This window comes from Grammomys surdaster, unplaced genomic scaffold (genome assembly GCF_004785775.1).
Source record: "Grammomys surdaster isolate TR1022 unplaced genomic scaffold, NIH_TR_1.0 126118, whole genome shotgun sequence".
Lineage (NCBI taxonomy): Eukaryota > Metazoa > Chordata > Mammalia > Rodentia > Muridae > Grammomys > Grammomys surdaster.
In genome coordinates, this window is record NW_021620926.1 from 2,295,707 (window position 1) to 2,316,152 (window position 20,446).

The window sequence follows — 20,446 nt, forward strand, 5'->3', positions numbered from 1 at the left end:
CTTTTCTAGTTGGTATTCAAACCAGAAGCTCTCCCTACTTTTTATGTATATAATTTCTTATTGCAATCACTTTTTTTAGATAACAAGGACTGCATATTTTCATTTGAAAGTGTTCTATGATTTTCATGTCTTTTATTCAGCTTTTTGGTTGAGTCAATAATAGACTATCTATATGATGTATATGCAGCTATACATAGACACAATTACCTCATTATCTTCTTTTCTTTGTTAAAACATACTGCCTGCATTTCCATATTGCTTAGATATGAATTTCCATTCTTTTGAATATCTATGATTAGGCACTTTACATTTTTACTCTGTAATTTCCATAATGTTTCAAGTTTTTCCCCTGAATTTGTCTTCATTTGCATCAGTACACCCTCCCATTTATTTCAAAGATCAATGTCATCATGGGAATTACTGATGTTTTCAAGCTAAAACTGATTCTGATACATGTAGACGCCTTGGCAAGGCCAGGGAGTATCATTCTAGGGCTACAGAGAAGCTTAAAACAGGATTCGGAGTTGCAGACACCAAATGAATACCGTGTGAATCAGCTCTATGGGCTGTTCATGCTCAAGTGTTCCCAACTTACTTGACTCCTAGATCTGTGTAAGACCCGTGTTAACAGAATAGGTCTTATAAGTTGGGGAGGTGGGGACAGATAGCTTTAGGTTGGATTGTTAGGCATTTAAAGAGTCCCCATGAGAAAGATCTTATGAGATAGATACAATTCAATACACATACCTGTACAAGGTGATGATTTATAAGATCCATTCTATCATGATGTAGCTCCTGAGACTAACTCCACAACCCCAGGGGATCTGCAAATCAGAGCTAATGTTCCCACAATAAAGGTGTGTCCTGGGTACCAGGGCTGATGCTTCATTTGTTGTATGGTTTCAGCTTTAAAGAGTCTGATACTACTAAATCCTTAATGAAGAGAAGAGCTACTTATACAAAAGCAGGGAGGTCACTCTGTCTTTTCTGTAGCAAATGTATGGCTGGAAAAGTTATTCCATTATCAGGAAACTACCTTAAGGGGAAATAATTTTCTTTGAAGCATGAAATTTTAAAGTTATCAGAGACTTTAGAGATAGATTCACTTAAACTATCATTTTTATAGATGTGAAACTTTTGGTACAGACTGTTAGAATACTTCAGAAAAAGACAGTGGAAGTTAACATCAGAACAAATTCTAGACCCCAGTGTTCCTTCCACTGATCCAGGATGACTTGGCTAAGGTAGATGTCTATATTGGCAAAGTTTTTTTGACAATGACTTTAATCTTACTTAGACTACATGTGAAAACATAGCATTTTTCAAAGTACCTTCGTCTTCCATAGAGCTTTGGCTAGTTGGTTTTATGTTGGTACAGCATAGACATCAGCTTCCAAGTAAAAACTTCACAGACTATTTATTTTCTTATTATTTTAAATTTATTAATCTCAATTTTGTGGTTAGAAATGTGGAATTTTGCTTTGTAGAAGTAAAAGACATAAAATTATGGTCATGGAAAGAAAAGCTATCAAGAGACTGCCTCACCTAGGGATCCATCCCATCTGCAGAACTAAACCCAGATATTATTGATAATGCCTAGAAGTGCTTGCTGACAGGAGCCTGGTATAGCTGTCCCCTGAAAAGCTCTGCCAGAGCCTTATCAATACAGATGTACATTTTCGAAGCCAACCATCAGACTGAGCTCAGGATCCCAATGAAGGAGTTAGGGAAAGGAGCTGAAGGGGTTTGCAACCCCATAGGAAGAACAACAATTTCAACAAACCAGACTGCATACACCCCATCCCCCAACCCTGAGCTTTCAGGGACTAAACCACCAACCAAAGAGTACACATGAGAGGATCTGTGGCTCCAGCTAGATATGTAGCAAAGGATGGCCTTATCTGGCATCAATGGGAAGGGAGCCCCTTGGTCCTGTGAAGGCTCGATGCCCCAGCGTAAAGGAATGCTAGGGTGCTGATGCAGGAGTGGGTGGGTGGGTGGGGAAGCACCCTCATAGAAGCAGGGGGAAGGTGATGGGATAGGGGGGTTTGCATAGGGGAAACTGGGAAGGGGGATACCATTTGAAATGTAAATAAATAAAATAACTAATAAACAAAATAACAAACAAATAAATAGAAAAAAATGGCCATTTTATCTATAGTAAACGGACAAGGCATGCAGTCACTGGGAGATGGTGGATTTTCCATCCCAGGATATCTACCAAGAGAAAGTTTTGCTGGGACGTTTCACTTGGGGATTCTCCAAGCTCATTGCTCTGCTTTCTAGATCAGGCCCTTTACAGAACAGATCTTTGGGGAAGTGACACCCGGAGGTCACAGTTGGTAGCTAGATGAGCCACTAAACCAAAGGCATATTTCTTGCTTATCCCCTATTTCTATCTACTGGAATGCTGTGCTCAGTAAAGTTTATTCTTTTCTCAGGCCCTAAAATAGCATTTTCAGAGTAAATTTGTTGTATGCTTTCTAATAGATAATTTTGTTAGTTTTCAAGATCTTAGCACTTCTTCAAATTATGAGCACACTTTGCCAAAATTATTGTAAATGCTAAAAGACCAAACTGAGTGTTTAAATGACAGCTTTGCCTTTCCAGATCATCTCTAGCCCAAGTCAGCCTCCTAAATCATTCTTGATAATGCAGGATATTATTATTAAACCATAGGAGTAGTGATTGCCTCTCATTTCACTGAATCTGTCAAAAGCCAATTAGAACACTTGGATCCTTAGAGGACACAGGCTCAGATGAATTCTTTAGGCCGGTTTAACCTGATTATCTGTCTTTATGCCAATAAACACAGTTGACAGATAATAAGCATTTCTAATTCGTTAGAGGGCAGGGTCACTGTAATAATGCTGATGGTCACTTATTTCTTACCACCTTGTGATGCATGCAGGCTGAATACTTGCTGGATGGTGATGTATAGTGTGTATGTAGGCAGTTACAAATCGTTGAGAGTAGTGATAGCAATGGGCACAGACAGCATTACTGTGTAACATGCCTGGCTCTGAGCATGGTGCACGTACTCATTTCTTTTAGTGAGGAAGGTACCATTAAGATTTCAGCTTTATGAATGCAGAAAAAGAATACCACACCAAAAATTGGTAAAGCTGGGGTCTCATTCTAGTACTCTTGTTTGAGAGTCTAGGTTCTTCATCAGAGGGAATTCATTTTTTTTGTTCAAATACTCATAGCCAGGTGACTATTTCAGCAGACTTAACTCATCATCCAAAGAAATTGCTCAAGTGTTTGTTAGCAACTCTCTATTGTAGGAGAGATGTTGTAGATCTTGTACTTAGCCTGTCATACATGGAGAGTATTTAGTGACTTTCAATAGGTTCTATTCATTTAGACAAAAATCTAGTGTTTCAAGACATGCAGATATGGAACCTTGAAGACAATGTGGGTATAGTTTGTACTTTATCTTGTCCTTCCTTTCAGCTACAGCGTTTTTGTGACAGGATGTGAGGATGGGCAGAGCTCGGTAGTATAGTATGATTCTAAGATTGATAGAGCCTCTGTATTATAGAAACATCTTTCCAATGTTTCATTTCTATTGAAGATAAGCATTGCTTATCACAGCATTTCTCCCAACTGAGTTATAGCGCATCTACAGAGAGAAAATATGATCCTATTATTCAGTAGAATCAATAAGTGCGAAATCCTGCTTCAGGCCAGTATTTGAAGGTCTTATTATAGATCCGTGTTTACACATTTTTTTTCACTTATTTTCATAAACATACACACATTCATATTAGGATATGTTATTGAGATTTTCTCTTTCACATTGTGTCAAAAGTGACCTTCTAAATGTGCTATGTGCCATACAGAACACATCAATGATCAAAATAATTCTATATTGTCTTTCCAGTAGACGATTGAGAAATCTTAATCTTAAAAAATACCTCTAGAAGTTAACAAAGGATTTTGTCAATTCAGAATTCATTCTTAAGAAGCCAACATACAGAGGAGAATACCTGCCAACTGAGGAGTTGCCTGACAACTATTTCATTTACTATAATGAAATTTCACAAAATGGTAATTTTCCACACCATGGTAAAACATGATTTAATTTAACAATCATCATTTGAGGCAAGACCATTAGAAGATGTCATCTGTGGTGTTGTGGGGGCTCTGCCTTTCCAGATATGATCATTGTATCAGATCCTACTCTTACCTTGAATCAATAGAAAGTGATGACATTTGAAGATTCTCTGAAACTTTATAATTTCATTGGTTTCCTTCAGGGAATTCTCCTGACAAGACTTAAATATCTTTGCTCAAATCTGTCGTGTGTTTTTCTCCTGTCTCCAGATAAAGATTGCTACATTACAAGCAATATACCAGACTTCTTAAAAGGTTAAATTAAATTGAGCTTATAGATATTTCCTTCCAAGTGAATACATTTTTATCTTGTGACTCTAGTAGTAAAGGAACCCAAGTTTCCAAACAAGAAGATTTTATGGGAAGAATATCCTCCTATGTAGAAAAGTTTATGGACTTTCTCTCCTTTTTTGTTTCCCGCTGGTTTTGTCTGAACTCTGTCTCCCTGTGATAGCTTCAGTTCCACAGGTGCTGGGCTCAGTGATTTCCTTGAAATAGATTTAGCTTTGCCGATGGCACTAACTACTCGCTGCAGAGATTATAAAGGTTACCATTCCTAATTCTCACAGCTGGTTCAAAGTCCCTAGACCGTGAAAGCCAGAAATGACAAGTCTGTGATGATTTTTTTTAAAAACCCGTTTTATCCATGTCATTTCAGGCAGAATGTAGATCTAATCTCTGTAATCCCCTGGCTTGAGTCTGGGAGGACAGTGATTTTGTACAAGGCAAGATTCTACTGAGAAGTACTTCTTACATGACCATTTCATAGCCAATTTGACCCACAGGAATTCTTATGTTCAGCTCACTCCCTGTATGTGGAATGAGAGTGGTACTGTATCGAACAGGTTGTACCTGGTGTGTATGGGTACTGTACTTCAGATCTCTAAGCTTTGCAGAAGGGTTTCAACTTTTCCCCCTCATACTTTCTACCTTGCCAGCATCCAGCTTCGATGCTGACATTTTAGAGACACCAGGAAAAGAACTGAGTTAAATTGACCTGCCTCGCAGCATTCTAAGGACCCACCTCTCCCAGCAGCTGCTTATCAGTCATATGGGAAATGTCTCTAAATGCAGTGAATGTGTTCAGAAAAGGCTTCCAAACCCTGGGACTTCTGTCTGGCAAGGCCACTGGATGTTTTCAGATCTTGGGTCCTGGTACTGGCTTGGGATTTAACAGAAGGCACAAGATCTGGAGATTACTGAGCAAAGAGGTTGATCAAAGGCCAGAACAGGGTAAAAATTTAAGTCTACAGAGAGTGAAACTGTGAGAAATTGATGATAATGGTGATAGCTTTTAAATTGCTTACCATCTGATAAGGAATTGGGTAAGCGTATTGCCTCCATTAAGTCCTGTAACCCTGAAAATTATCTCATGGCTTAGATGTTAGCTTCAATTCACAGGCAGGGAAGTTAAGGTATGGAGAATTGAAGTAACGTGTCAAGGTCTACATAATTAATTAGTGAGAGTCAAGATTTGAATTCAGGCTATACGGCTCTAGACGCTGCTTGTCAATGTTTCTCTGGAGGCTTTAATGTATATCCTCACATTTGATAATGTGATAGTAGTCAGGTTTCCTGAGATAACCTATGGCATTCCTTATGTGTGGAACATGCATTAAAACCAATACCCTCTGGGATGGTGGTTCACAGAAGGCATCTGTGAAAAATTGTTTCAGGCCTCACTTATCTCCTTATATCTTTGTATAAAAAATAATATCTGGGGGGGGTTGCCTTATTATATTGTCATTGTGACACTAACGTTATGTCCATTCTTTTATTTAACAAAACAATTAATAGGGCTGCAACAAGGAGAAAGAACAGCTTTGTGCACACGCATAATTTCTAGTTTCTATGAGACATAGAGAAATAATAATGTCCTTTATGGAAGGAAAGGTGTAATCAGATGTTGTGGCTATTAGTTCTCTTTGCTGGAAAGTGCAGAAACAGGTCAGGCAGGTGTAGGGAAGGCAAGCTGCATCCACAGTCCTTAACCTGTGTTCTGACTGTTCCTTGATTCTGCCTCCTGTGATGTTGAGGTGGCCCCAAGAAGTCAAAGGAGTAGCAGAAGCCTTACCTGTTCAGAGTCTTGTAGTGATTAAAGGGGATAAGCCATCTACCAGCAGAACAGAGGGAAAACAGCGTCATAGTTAATACTGGGTTGCTAGCCAGCCTCATTTCATCCCAAGTACTAACAAAAAAGTTTGTTGAAAGTCTGCTGAGTCTGTTGAATTATTGAATTATAAATTTTCTGACTGATAAACTTTTCTATAAATAATTAAAGTCTTGATAAGGAGAACACAGCAGTCCCCTGATACCCAATTTCCTAAACTAACTGAATAGTACCAGGATGCCTGGTGAAGTCCTTGGCCTTTCCCTAACCATGGTTTGCTAATTGTCCTTGTAATGAATGTCACACTTTGATGAAATAGACTATTATATGATCCCCAGTGATTAAAACTTTTAAGACTCAGAGTGCCCAGGAACTTCTGAAAATACAGTGTGTAATAAATATCAGTTCTCTGACCTTGGCCAAACAAGTTCAGTTATTATTTTCCTTATGGTCAGTGTTCCTAGAATTTCAGGATGTTTAGAGTTTAATGGAACTTTGTGTAACATAAGCTACATTTCAATTTCTGTCTGTCTGTCTGTCTGTCTGTCTGTCTGTCATCTCTGTGTCTGTGTCTCTGTCTCTCTGTCTCTCTCTCTCTCATATAGTCTTTGAAGACCAGTGTGTTTCCACATACAAGTGACTCAATGAAAAAAAGCATAGAAGGCTTCCAAATCTAAGACATGGGGCTCCATGACTTAGTTTTTCCTTAACTGTCAGCAAGGGGGCTTACAGCATGACTCTGAAGTTAGAACACTTATTGCTCATCCAGAGAACCTAAGTTCAGTTCCCAGCACCCATATTGGGCAACTCACAACTTCCTGTAACTCTAGTTCCAGAGGATCTTATGCCTTTTGTTTGCTTCTCTGGGCACTTACGCTCATGCATACACATGTACACACACACACACACACACACACACACCCTAAACATATACATCTTTAAAAAGTCAGCTAATCCACACATAACCAGAATCCAGATAATGGAATAGGTAATCTCACTTGAGCTATTTTAGCAACATAAATTTTGTTGATTTAAAAAAATTGAGAATTGAATACAAGTATTTTAAAATATAAGGTATCACGCTGTTTGTGAGAATGTCAAAGTCTAGAAGAAAATGTCAGTGGGTTTTGATTTAAATGTTTGCAAGCAATTTTCAGCCACACTTTGGAGACAACCCTTTAGTAAAAACATCCCTTGAGAGTAGTGCTTGGCAGTAACATTGTGTGACAGCTTTCCTTATTAAATTCTGGTAAGTTATTTTATGTTAAACTGTTATTGTAGATGTAGAATCATTCTTGGTTAGTAAGAAGACTCGGAGGGTAAAAGTACTTACAACCAATTCTACTAATCTTGGTTCGATCCCTGGAATCCACATGGTGAAAGCAGAGAACCAAGTCCTGTAAGTCGTCCTCTGACCTACACACTCATCCTGACATGCATTCTCTCTCTCTCTCTCTGTCTCTCTCTGTCTCTCTCTGTCTCTCTCTCTCTCTCTCTCTCTCTCTCTCTCTTCCTCTGTCAATAAATAAATAAGTAAATAAAAAAATGTAAAATACTTAAAAACAGAACAAAACAAAACCACCACCTTGCTTTAGTCTGGAGAGTAATTGTGAGGGATAAGTACACTTTGGTTGTGGATTTTGGTAATAGCCCTGGCTTCTACAACTGCCAATTCTTTAGTTCTGGAATGGTTTGAACCCACCTTGCAAATGAAGGGACAGGATACTGCAAGGGTGCTGAGGGCTGTTTTGGGAAAAGACTTTCACTGTAATGTGATGCAATGTGAAATGTCTTTTTCATGAATGAGTAGGCTTTCTGTTTCAGCTTCAGCCACCAGCTAGAATGTGCTAGGCTAGACCAAATCCCACCACTCAGGATTGCTTCTTGCTTTTGCTTAAGTCAGTGACTCTCAGCCTTCCTAACGCAGTGACCTTTTAATACAGTTCCTCATGTTGTGGTGACCCACAACCGTAAAGTTATTTTTATTTGCTACTGTTATGAATTGTAATGTAAATATCAGTCATGCAGGATATCTGATATGTATTCCCTGTGAATTGGTTGTTTTACCTCCCACATATCTCAAAGGGATCTCAACCCACAGATTGGGAAATGCTGGCTTAAGAGGGAAAGGCAGGGAGAAATGGAAGCCTGGAGGCACAGTAAAGGTGATAGTGATGGGATTGGGTCCTTGTCCTTGGAATTGTTGTCACTGAGTGACTGAACTCTCTGGCTGCAACTGTCCCAACAGCTAAAAGGCTGAGATAATTCTTTCTCTTGTAGGATAGCCTAGATTATGAACTCTTGAAGCTGCACCCTCTGAAGCTTTCTGACAGCTTGCTTCCCCCAAGGGGAAAATAAAATCAGATTCAGTACTTGTTTTCTTTGTGCAAATAAATTATTACTTGATAAACAGGGTTCCTGGGCCACAGGCTGACTCATAAAATGAGGGACTTGGCAAACAGGGACTCCTCTTCTGTAGGTGTGTGTTTCTAGACACCTGTCCTCTCCCTGCAGGCATGTGTGCATGTGTGTGTGTGTGCATGTGCATATGTGTGTGTACTTGTGCTTGTATGCAAGTGTGTATGCACACGTGTATGTATGTGTGTGTGCACTTGCATGTGGGTGTCTGTCTTTTTGTCTGGATGTCTATTGTCTCTGTCTATCTCTTTTGGATAATATATTTTACACGTTTTTCATTTACTGTGAACATGTTTTTAATGGACCTTCTATGTACTAGTCACTAGTTTGTACTGTGAATATATTTTTGACTACCTACTATGTACCCAGTCATTAGATTGGGTTCTGGTTATGCAATAGTAAAACAAAATATTAATTCTCCACCTTTAAAGAGGAAACTTCCTAGAACTCTCTGAAGTTGACCTAACTTTGCTCAAGTTGGGTCAGGTCTACTGTTCAGTGAGCAGTCCTTCCACATGTTGGTAGTGTGCATCTGAAAGTACTTGAGATCTCCTCTGCTCACATATTGTATCAATTTTCTTCCTTGGGGCAACCATTCTGACTGTGGTGGCTTGAGAAATCAGAGTAGCCCACTTCCCTATACTTCCAGATTCCTTGATAATGTCGAGCAACACAAATCATTTTAGATCTCCAGAAACACATATTTTACTTTGATACTTTTTAGTCTGTCTCCTATGCCTGGCCAGTGACTTACCTTGTCTGTGACAAAGACCATAATGAAAATTTACTTTGGTAAGCTCTTCACAGGACTGATTTCAGGAAAATACCAAACTTTTTAGAAACTTGGGAAATCTTGTATTTACATACAGCTATTATTTTTAAAACATCTCCGTCCAAGGGAAACATAATCTCTGTGATGTATACATTTACTAAACTACTGACTGTGTCCTTAATATGATAATATTTTTTAAAGTTTTTCTTAACATAAAAGAAAAGTATATACTACTTTTTCACATTAGTCTGCTGCTTAATAAATCTCTAGGTATGCTTACCTAACATTGGTTTCTGTTCTTATTGCAATCACCGTAAACATTCTTCACTTGGGTAATTCATGGAGACTGCTACACAGTCTTTGCCCTTCTTCTCTTGGTAATTTTTGTTCCTAAGTTAGTAAACTTCACAAGTCCACTCAGACTGGCCTGACACTTTCATTTCTAGGAATCTGAGTGTGAAGTTTGCAGAGATGCTTTTAGGTTTTGCTCTGATTAAAAACGCTGCTTTATAACCATTTCATAAGACTATGACCCTATACCACTAATATTTATTTTCTATAGTTTTAAAAGAAAATTAATTAGCAGGAACAGTACTACCTTTCATACTGAAATTAAACCTATGTGTTATTGGTTCTCTTACTATGTCTCAACTTCTCACCCATGTCTCTGATCCCCCTTCTATCCTTCACTTCCACAATCTCTCTGCTTTCATGTGTCTTGTGCCCCATGTCCTCCTCTGCTTCCATGACACCTCCCTCTATTCTCCTGGTCTCATATCTAGTTTCACAGACTGACTTTTATACACACACAGGCATTGTGAGCTGGGGACACACATGGCAGACAATATTCTACTTTCGTTTGCCAGACTCTGTTTCCTTCCTAGTTTTATTCATTATTACATGAATATCATGATTTCATTTTTCTTTACAGTTAAATGTTGGTAGATATCTAAGCTGGTTTATTTCCTTGCTACTGTGAATAGAGCTATCATGAGTGTGGAGTTTGCAAGCATGTGTGTAGTAGGACAAAGACCTTTGGATATATGCCCAAGAGTGATACAGTGGGGCATATAGTAGTTCTATGTTTAATTTTTGAGACTATGTACTAATTCCTATAATGGCCATACTATGCTATACTCTCAACAGGAGTGAATAAAGCTCCCTTTTCCCCCACACCCTTATCAACATTTATTGTTATCTCTTTTCTTTCTATGTGGCAGCCATTCTGACTGTAGTGATATGGGATACTAGAGCAGTTTAAACTTGTATTTATGTGTTCATCAGTGTTTCTTAGTAGAATGCTTCAGCTCCTTTGCTGGACAAGACGAGGTATGTGACTATGCAAAGTGTTCAGGTCCTGGAACTCTTGTCTTCTTCATCATAAAGCGAAGTGCCACACCCTATGGTTGCTAACCTATTGTGTCTATTAGAATTCATTTTATGGGAGTTATCATAATTGATATTTGGTAATAAAGGTACCAAGGCTTGCTCCATAAGCAAGGCAAAAATCAGTTTCATTACTGTTAGTCACTAATTAAAAAGACCTGGGCAGTGAAATGGATTTGGTCATAAAACTCAACCCAGTTTAACACTACTCTCCTGTGGTGCTCATAAAGTATTTATAGTTTATAGATAGCTTCAGACACAGCCAGATCCCTGGGAAGCTTTTGATTTTAATGCTACAACTTAGTTCCAAGAACAACATATGTTTATGTTTTTGGTTTGTTTGTTTGGGTTTTTTGGTACATGCTTCCATCTTATAAGTGGTAAACAGAAAATATAATCTTATATTATATTTATATTATATTTATGTTATTATAGATTTAAAATCTTTATTTTTTGGAAGCATGATTAAATTTTATTCATGAAGCATAACTATTCAAATATAAAGGTCAGAGAGGGGGCAATAGGGTGGGCTTGGAAGACACTGCAGAGATTGATGACCTTAGTTCAATCTCTGAGACCCACAGACTGAGGAAACCAACTCTCACAACTATCCCCTGACTGCCAGACATGTGCCATGCTGGGTAGATACAATCCCAGGAACAATAAATGATACATGTAAAAATTTTAAGGCCAGAGGGAATACTAATCTGTAGATCTGAGTTTATTAAACTGGGAATCAGGCTGAGTGTGGTGGTCCATGTCTTTGATTCTAATATTTGAGAGGTAATGGCAGGAGGATCATGACTTCAAGCCTGGGTTTAGCTACCCATTGAGTTTGAGGTGACCCTGGGCTACATGAAACCCTGTTTCAGAAAACAAAAACAAACAAGTAAACAGTCAAACAAAAAATTATGGATCAAAGAAGGAACAGAAGAAGGTCTTTGTGGTGAGAACATTGTTCCTTATAACGGGATCAAAGCATTAGAAACTCATACCATTAGAAACGTTACCCAGTATCTTTTCTCCAGTTGAAGAGGCTTTTATTTTTCCCCACCATCATTCCAGAATGAGACAGACACTGAGAACTTTTCACAAGGTTCTTACCTTGAAGAAGGTCATTGTTGAGCCATCTCTGACGGCCCCATATTCTATCTTGGTTTGTTTGGCCAGATCGTCTGCGGAATCGATGGGCGATTCCATCCTCTCTACTGTCAAGAAGGCAGCCAGGTTGGCAGTGTAGGATGAAATGATGATTAGGGTGAAAAACCACCATATTCCTCCAACTATTCTGGTCGATAGAGCCTTGGGCATCAGCTCTGATCCTGTGACAGCATCATCAGAGTGAGGGTATTAAACTGAGTCAGCAAGCAGAAGGACACATACACTGGTCATTATGTTAAGGGGAAGAGATTCTTCAGTGACTATCTTGAATGAAGATGAAATGAATGTGTTTTCTAGAAATGGAACAAAATCCAAGTGATCCCCTCTTTAAGTCTTTAATTATTACCTCTGCTTATAACCCAAGTAGTAGAAGTTGATGGCTGAAAGTTTAGCCCCAAGATAGACTGTCTAAAATGTATTTAGTTGCTTAAATGTGTAGAGTTTATTCTAAGATTCCTGACCTTACTAGTCTCTAATGCATTATTTAGAGGGAAAAAGATATTCTAGGTATTTATATAACAATTAAATGCTTTAAAATGGTAACATTTTTATTTAAGGTTAAGCAGTGTAAGAAACTTACAAAAGATTACATGTCATTCCAGTAATAACATGCAACTTGAAAACAAAAGATTGGGAATTTTCAGATAATGTAAAATGAAGCTCAGACATGCTTCTTCATGAGTTCTGTTTTGTTTCACATTACTCTTAATGAAATATGTGTGTGTGTGTGTGTGTGTGTGTCTTTTTTTCCTCTAGTTTATAGTCTTGTTTGACTGAAATAGAGTATGCTCTTCAAAAGACTTTGTTTTGGTCCTTAAAAAAAAGAACTGGTTCAAAAACTAGCTGTTTTCCCAGGTGGAGATTTTGTACCTGGTTAGAACCTTCATTTAACTACCATTGAGGTCTCTGTTGCTCTTAAAAGGAAGCATGGAGATATGTAATATGTATTGACAAAGAAGAGTGTTCTTTTCCAAAAGATGTTCTATTGGTCAAACTTTTTGAGAAGAGTCTGGGTCAACTTTGAGCTGTGGATGTTTACATCTCAAACAGTCAAGTTGGAAGGGACCAGAAATACAAGTGACTTCACTTCAGTTGAATTGATTCATGAATGCGTTTCAGTTAGTCCATTTGCCTGAACCCAGCTCCCGGTGATGTGCTTAGCATTACTTCCATGAACCTGAAATCATAGCAGAGTTTATATGTCCAGTTAAAGGAGGGAGAAGATAGCCCCCATTGACTCTCAGAGATCTGAAAGGTTTGAGTACCACGAATCAGACATAGGGTTTTGAGGGTTCTTTCTTTATGCTAACGGGTGTTTCAAAATTGTATAGGTACTAAGGGTGTGAGATGGGAAGAAAAATTAGAATCCACTAGTCTCCAAAGGAGTGAGTTTATTCTCAGGTTTAATCTACAAGCAGACATACAAATTGCTCATGAAATCAAAACCAACTCAAAGCTGGGGAGAAGCAGATGTAGGCTGGCAGAGTATCTGGGATTTGAATACAGAAATATTCTTTTAATACTCTTAGTGTCTCTGTGCTTGGCTCCCTTTGATGAGACAAATGGTTTCACTATCGTTTGTATTCCCTTCTTTTGTTTGTTTGAATTTTGGTGTGTAACGTTACAACAAATTTGTAACCATTTCCATTATATTGCCTCCAGGGACTTAGCAGAATAATCTGCTGCTGTTGTTTTTATCTTGGGGTTTAATAGGATTTATATGCCTTTGAGTGTGTGCACTTGAAGCCCAAGGTTGCCTTGCATCTTTGTGTTTAATTGATCTAGCAGCCTTGTGGCAATGTGATATTATTTTAGGTTTTTAGTTAGCTGCCATTAAAATACCATTTATTTTATAAAATAGCCATGGGAGATAAATATCACATTAAAGATACATTTTTTCTTGCCTTATAGGTAGAGATATTTTTGCTATCGGTTCATCCTTGTGTCATTCTTATTGCATTTATGAAAATCTAGCTTTCAACTTCTCTGTATACACACATAATTATGTACTGTATGGCAGTGGAAATGGACTTACAGATGAATAACCATTTGACATGCAAACATAAATTTGTATTTTTGAACTTTAAAATAAGTATTTATAATTTGAGAAAAAAAATTCTTGAAAGTTTAGGGAAACATGTAGCAACCTAGTAAAACTGCATATTAAACTCTCATTAGATGGTATTAATGAAATTTTTCCATGTTGCTTTATAGTATTTAAAATTTTTTAGGACAATTCTGGGAGTTTCTTAAGTCTTAATGTTATCTGATGTATTTCAACATGGCCTTCCTCAAAAAGAGATGATTTGTGCATATTCAGTGTCCTAGAGGATGACGTCATGAGAACAGTAATAGTGTAGAGTTAAACACCGCTGGAAATACTCTGGATGAGACAATACTTGCTGGAGTCTCTTTAGTGCCTTTTATGGCAGACATGACAGCCAATCCTGATCCAGACTTTGCTCAGGCTCTGTAGAAAAGAGAAAGTCTGATCATCACAGTAAAACAGAAATTCAACAAAGTGGTTCCCAATTTAATACAATGACGGGCTCCTGCACACAGGGGAGAGCACGACAGAGGGTGTCTACCTGGTCCAACACCGTGTACCCAGGGCAGATGCACTGACAGTCATAAATGCTGTACTTGAAAATTCTTGTTGCACCTGAGAGATGTTAGTCAACTTCCATACAAGCAGAGTCTGGCTGGGGCTGACTGTCATGTATCCAAGGTAGTGGTAACTAATGGACACTGCATCCCACAGTTTGCTGTGGATGCTGGTAAACTCCAAAAATATGTGAGTGAGGTTTCAAAGCTGGACATTAGGCATGTGACATTAGGCATAAAACTTCATAGGCCTGTGAAACCTGTGTGTATTTGTTTTTATTCAATTTCTGGAGAAGGCATATTATACAAACGGGAGGAGGCCTCCTTAATTCTGAGAGTAATTGCTCATGCGATAAGTATCATGAAGAATTAAATGTGCAGGGAAAGTAAGACATAGCTTCTAACAGGGGGTCTTGCAGGATTCATAGCTCCATTTTATGCTTTAAATTCATGCAAGTGATTTCTACTAAATCTGGTTGGGTCTACACCCATTTAATGGTCCCCACAGCACTATGTATAATTACAAAAAATATATTCATTTCTTAAATTATGTAGTATTTCTATAACAAAGACCAACACATATATTTGTGTTCTCTCTCTCTCTCTCCCTTTCCTCTTTCTGTCTGTTGAATTCACATACTATAGACATTTCAAATGATATTACATCATAATGAAAAACCTCAGGTTGACTTCCAAATCACAAATATGGTTAATGTATATCCCAGTTGGGTTGTCTTTTGCTAATTTATTTTGCAGCTTATTGTCAAATGAAAAGATATTCCAAATACAACAGCATCTGTTACTTATGATTGTCTTAAATGGATGCATTTAATCTTGGAGATATTTGGTAGACCATATGCTTGAAATCAAAGCTGAAGAAAAATCCAAAAAACAAGATGGATTTCTTCCAAAGGTTAAAACAACTTCTCCCTCCTCCACAATAAAAACGAAAATCTCTGAAATCATAGAGCAAGGTAAAATATATTACATTTCTTTGGTTTCAGTTTTATGTCTCCAACCCTTAAAGTTTACTGTTGCTATGGTTACCAGTTTGAAGGAGATTGTCAAAAGTTATTGGGCAGCTAAGCTGAATTTGAGGTGGGTTTGTCTGAGTGGCAATTAGGTGGAAGCTCTAGATCTTGTTAGCACCTGAAGGAATCCAAGTGAATTCAAACTTCCAAGGAGTTAAATCCCACTCCATTTAAACCTTTGCCTTGTGAAGTTATGGCCTTGAAGGAAAAGATTGACATGTCTATCTATGGAAATGCATTCATTCAACAAAAGTCTAAGGTTTTGTGATGGATAACCTACACTGATAACTTGACAAGACATAGATCCACCTAGAAGACACATCACTTGAGATGTATGAAGATGTTTCCTGAAAGGTTTGTCTGAGGAGAGTAGACCCTGAGTGTAACAGCATTACTCTATAAGCTGAGGTTACAGATAAATAATAATAATAATAATAATAATAATAATATAATGAGAATACAAAAGCTAGGGGCATAGGACTAATTGTTCTATCTGCTGACTGAAGACACAATATGACAGTTGCCCCAAGCTCCTGTCGCCATTTATTCCACACCTGATTGGACTATAACCTTAATTATAAGTCACTACAAACCTTTTATTTCCTAAAATGCATCTATCAGTTATTTGATTACATCAGTGAGAAAAATAATAATATAAGTTCCTTAATCTTCACTACTTTCAGGAAAATTTATGTCTCTTCTTTGAAAGATGTGCTCTTTTCAGATACATAGCAAGGGAGTCTTGTTTAAATTCCATTTCTGTCTTTGTCTTGAGAGCTGGCTAGAAAGTCCGTTACTATGATTTTATATCCCTGGGTGTTTCTTTCTACCGTCTAGCTTCATGGTGGAGTTTACCAGCATGAAAGCCTGTCAGCAGACTGTGGGATGCAAGTGACAAAATGGGCAACCGGTGTACCTTGCTGCATGAGAGCTCCAACTCCAAACCAGAAACTATTTAGCAAAGTGAAATTGTTTTCCACCACGTCTGAGTCAGGGTTGCACGGGTGGGGGTTATACCACTCGTAGGGTGTGAACCTGCGATAGTTAACAGAGACAGTTTGTAAACATCAGATGCATACACGAAGCAGAGTAAAACCTGCCCGAGCAACATAGAAACCCAACAACTGAGCAGGAGCAATAGATCTTGTATAGCCACTTCCAGCTCTGCGAGACTAAATGCAGAAGTTCCGGGCGAGTATTCACCACCAGCTTTCCACTTCCGGATCAAACCTGTTGGCAGCGAGGATCACACTCCTCAGACCTATGCCTATTGAATTCTTCTGTGCTTTCATTCATTTCCTTTTTACTGAACAACGCGATAACTGTAAAGAAAGGATTTCTCATCCCAAGATTTGACCCCAGCAAGGGGCAACAAGAGCAGCATGGAATGCATAGGGATTGCACAGTTGAGCTAGTATGTTGCTAGATGCTGTGAGGGTCACTTGCTCTTCTGGGACATTTATGGTTCCATGGACAGAAACATATACAGATTCTAGTACTTTACCAATGATGGCAGGAATAAGAAAACCAAAATGAAAACCAGACGTGAACAAAAAGAAGACTGGATTTGGGGGCCATACATCTCTTGTTTCAAAGACACTATATAGAAATATAAGCCTCAATTCTTTAATGAAAAGACAAAGTTTAAATTTGGAACAATCATTAATATAGTATATTAGCATTAACTCCAAGGCTTAGAGTAGGAAATTGGAAGCTCATGCTTTCCTTTTGATTTATTTTTAATTGAATTGTTTTCTAAATTATGCCCTGCAGTCTTGTAATCACCAACTCTGGTTAGGTGTGAAATGTTTTCTATGACATTATTATCGCTCTTCTTGCAAGGGGCCATGGGTAATAAGTTTTTGGAAATACAATGAATCATCGAGGAAAATCTACGTGAAGAATTTGATTCGATTTCTTTGCCCTCAGTTTACCTCTTTATAAATTGGGGAAATCTAGATATTTAGAAGTAACATTTAAAATAATAATTTGGGGAACTGATTACAGTTTTAGTCCTTTCTGTTTTTTTAAGAATCAGTCTGACTATTGTAATCCAGTGGAGGTGCCAGCTATAGCGGTATTTTAGGGAGCTACTCTAGCAAGGTGTGTGTGTGTGTGTGTGTGTGTGTGTGTGTACATGTGTGTGTACATGTGTGTGCATGTGTGTTTTATTAAAACATTGCCAGATGTTCATCAAAGTAATCTGTAATAATTTTAAAATGCAGTAATTCATAGCACTGGAAGCTTTGCCACTTACTGCTGGGTCTTTTTTAAGGGAAAAAGGATTGTTAGAGCCTTGTTAAAATACCATAACACCAATGAGAACATAGGGATACTCTCCAAGCCATAAGGCTTCAGCAATAAACAATAGCAGGCTGCAGATGCTATTGTGTGCTCTCAGGGAGAACTGGGCTTAAGGTGAATATATTATCTACAGTGAAAAGCCGGACATGCTGTGAATCATGTATAGGAACTGGGAAGATAGTTTCTCTTAATGAAAAATGTTCTCTAAAGCCCTGTACACCTTCTGCAAAGTGTGTAGTGTCTTCTCATGGAGCCTTAGGGACATTAGGATAGCAGCCTGGTCATTTATCGCACCATAACATTATCCAACTCTTTCCTGTGGCTTTTTTCAAGCTGCAGGGTACACCACACAGGTTGCTGTGAGCTTATGAACATAGCTTTAATTGACAGTGCCATGCCAATACATTTTAATTACTGCTGCAACAGTATAATTAAGTTTTGAATTTATACACTCTCATAACCGTAGTAGTTTGCTGAGCCGAAAGAACGAATACCGGTATTAATGAACCTAATAATTGAAACAGCATGCAGAGTAAAGATGTTGTTACTTAAACAATATCATCATCCCTGGTACAATAACTTTAAAATATTAATTGCAATAAATTAGGAGGATTATGTATTCAAGAATACAGGCTTTTCAAATAGACCATAAAGCCTAGAAAATACCAGCCCCTAATATCCTGTTGTTTACTCATTAAATATACTCTGATCTGTGAGCACACTTCCCTGGCATGCTGCTTTTAGTTCCCCACCCCCATGTTTAACATTTTAAAACTTATGAACAATTAATTGGCTTTTCTGTAGAGCAGAGGGAAACAGTCTAAACATCAGCACATGTCTCAGCTCTTCAGTAGATTGCTAGTTCTTTGACTCTAGGATTCAGAATGACATGAAGCATGTGAATTGAAAGGTATTAAACAAATGACAGGCTATGCTGTAAGACACCAGCTTTTTACATCGTAGAAACACACACTTGTTGTATAGGTGCATATATTTTCCTTTGAGAATTGTAAAGCCTGGTTAATATAGCCACAGTGACACAATACAGTATGTCAGCACCAGGAGGTCTAGGGAAAGAGCAATACATGGTCTGCTGGAATGGTCATCTAAAATCACTATCCCAGAGGACCCTCAGTAGGTCAGTACCAAATGTCAGGACCATGAGAATGGGACAAGTGTATTTAGAATCTATGTGAATACTTGTATAAATGATAGTACTTTTTCATGTGCATGGTGCTGCCCATAATTCCAACATTTGGGATGCTGAGACAAGAGGATTGCTTCCTGTTTGAGGCCAGTCTATCTCCACAGGAAGTTAAAGAACAGCCTGAGTTGCATAGAAAGACTTTCCTTATTTCAAAGGGGAACATTGTAACAAAATGCAGCATAATGAATTTAGAGGATTTATACATGCGAACCTGTTACTTTGGTTTAAGGTTTAGATAATGTAAATTTTACATTAAATGAAAAGTTGTGGAGGCTACTGTCTATTTCTCATTGTTGACAGACACTGGTTGCTTTGAAGACAGAAAGACCAGCTGATTTCAATGGGGGAAAGATCTGTTTGTACTTGTCATCAATGGTTGGGTTTGTAACCTTAGAATCCACTTTCAAGGGTTCATTCTTTTTCCTAGCTTTTACTTTTTGCTAAATGCCAACTTTAAAAGCTTCACTGTAGGGAGACAATTGTGAGTCACCAATGTAAGCAAGATCTGTATATGGAAATTTGGCCCAGTTCAACCTTATGTTCACCATGATCCAAATTCCTTGGAGTTAAATATTTTTAGAGCAAACTGCCAAATCAAAACAGTAACACACCCATTAGTCGTACTTCACTGTCATTGTCTATGGTTTTCCTTATCTTGGTCCATTGATGTTTTAGTCTCTTAAGTATCTTTTAGGGACTTTTAGGGATCTATTTAGTGAAGATGTTAGCTTAAATGCTGGATTGGGCTGTATTTTCTTCACTTTAAGAAAACAAAAGGATAAACGTCACAACACAAACTTGGAAGCTTCTTTAGATCAAAGAATGATTATGAGATTAACTGGTTTTCATTTCTATGTTACCGAATTTGAGGGAAAACCACTAGGATGGCAACTAAAATCCTGTTGCATCTCACCTTATTGGTGCAGAGAGACCCAGTGACCTACTTTGTGGTCTCAGACTATGATGGAAAGGAAAGGAGAATCAGCACCTGCTTAACTGGCTGGGGCTTTGATTTTTGAGCATCACACTTAGTGGTCCAACAATGTAGGATTAGGATAGACTCAAAGGTGTAGATGATATGGTATTGAGTCTAAAATACAGACTGTGGGTCACCAAGAGCTTTTAAGGAAATGAACAAAGTGTGGGAATATTCTGAATGTTACATGTCTTTTCTGACATATCCTGATGACAAATATAAGGGCAGCTAAAGTCACAGTCAAGAGGGAGTACAATAGGGTCCCTTCAGTCCATGTCTTTGTGAGGGCTTCTGAACTATGCTCACATACTAGTTTCTTCCAGGTAGCTTTGGCCAACTTTGCTAGAGTAAGTAAAGG

General features: G+C 38.1%; 1 protein-coding gene across 8 annotated transcripts in view; it reads right to left on the reverse strand.

Annotated features, from left to right (window-relative positions):
- Positions 1-20,446, reverse strand: part of Grik1 (glutamate ionotropic receptor kainate type subunit 1) — a 388,808-nt gene that overhangs the window by 24,534 nt on the left and 343,828 nt on the right. For all 8 annotated transcript variants that reach the window (XM_028756334.1, XM_028756331.1, XM_028756332.1 and 5 more), the window contains 2 exons: positions 16,518-16,636; positions 11,910-12,127 (listed from right to left, as the gene is read on the reverse strand). In XM_028756334.1, the coding sequence (XP_028612167.1) occupies positions 11,910-12,127; positions 16,518-16,636 (337 nt within the window). The remainder of the gene's footprint in view (positions 1-11,909; positions 12,128-16,517; positions 16,637-20,446) is intronic.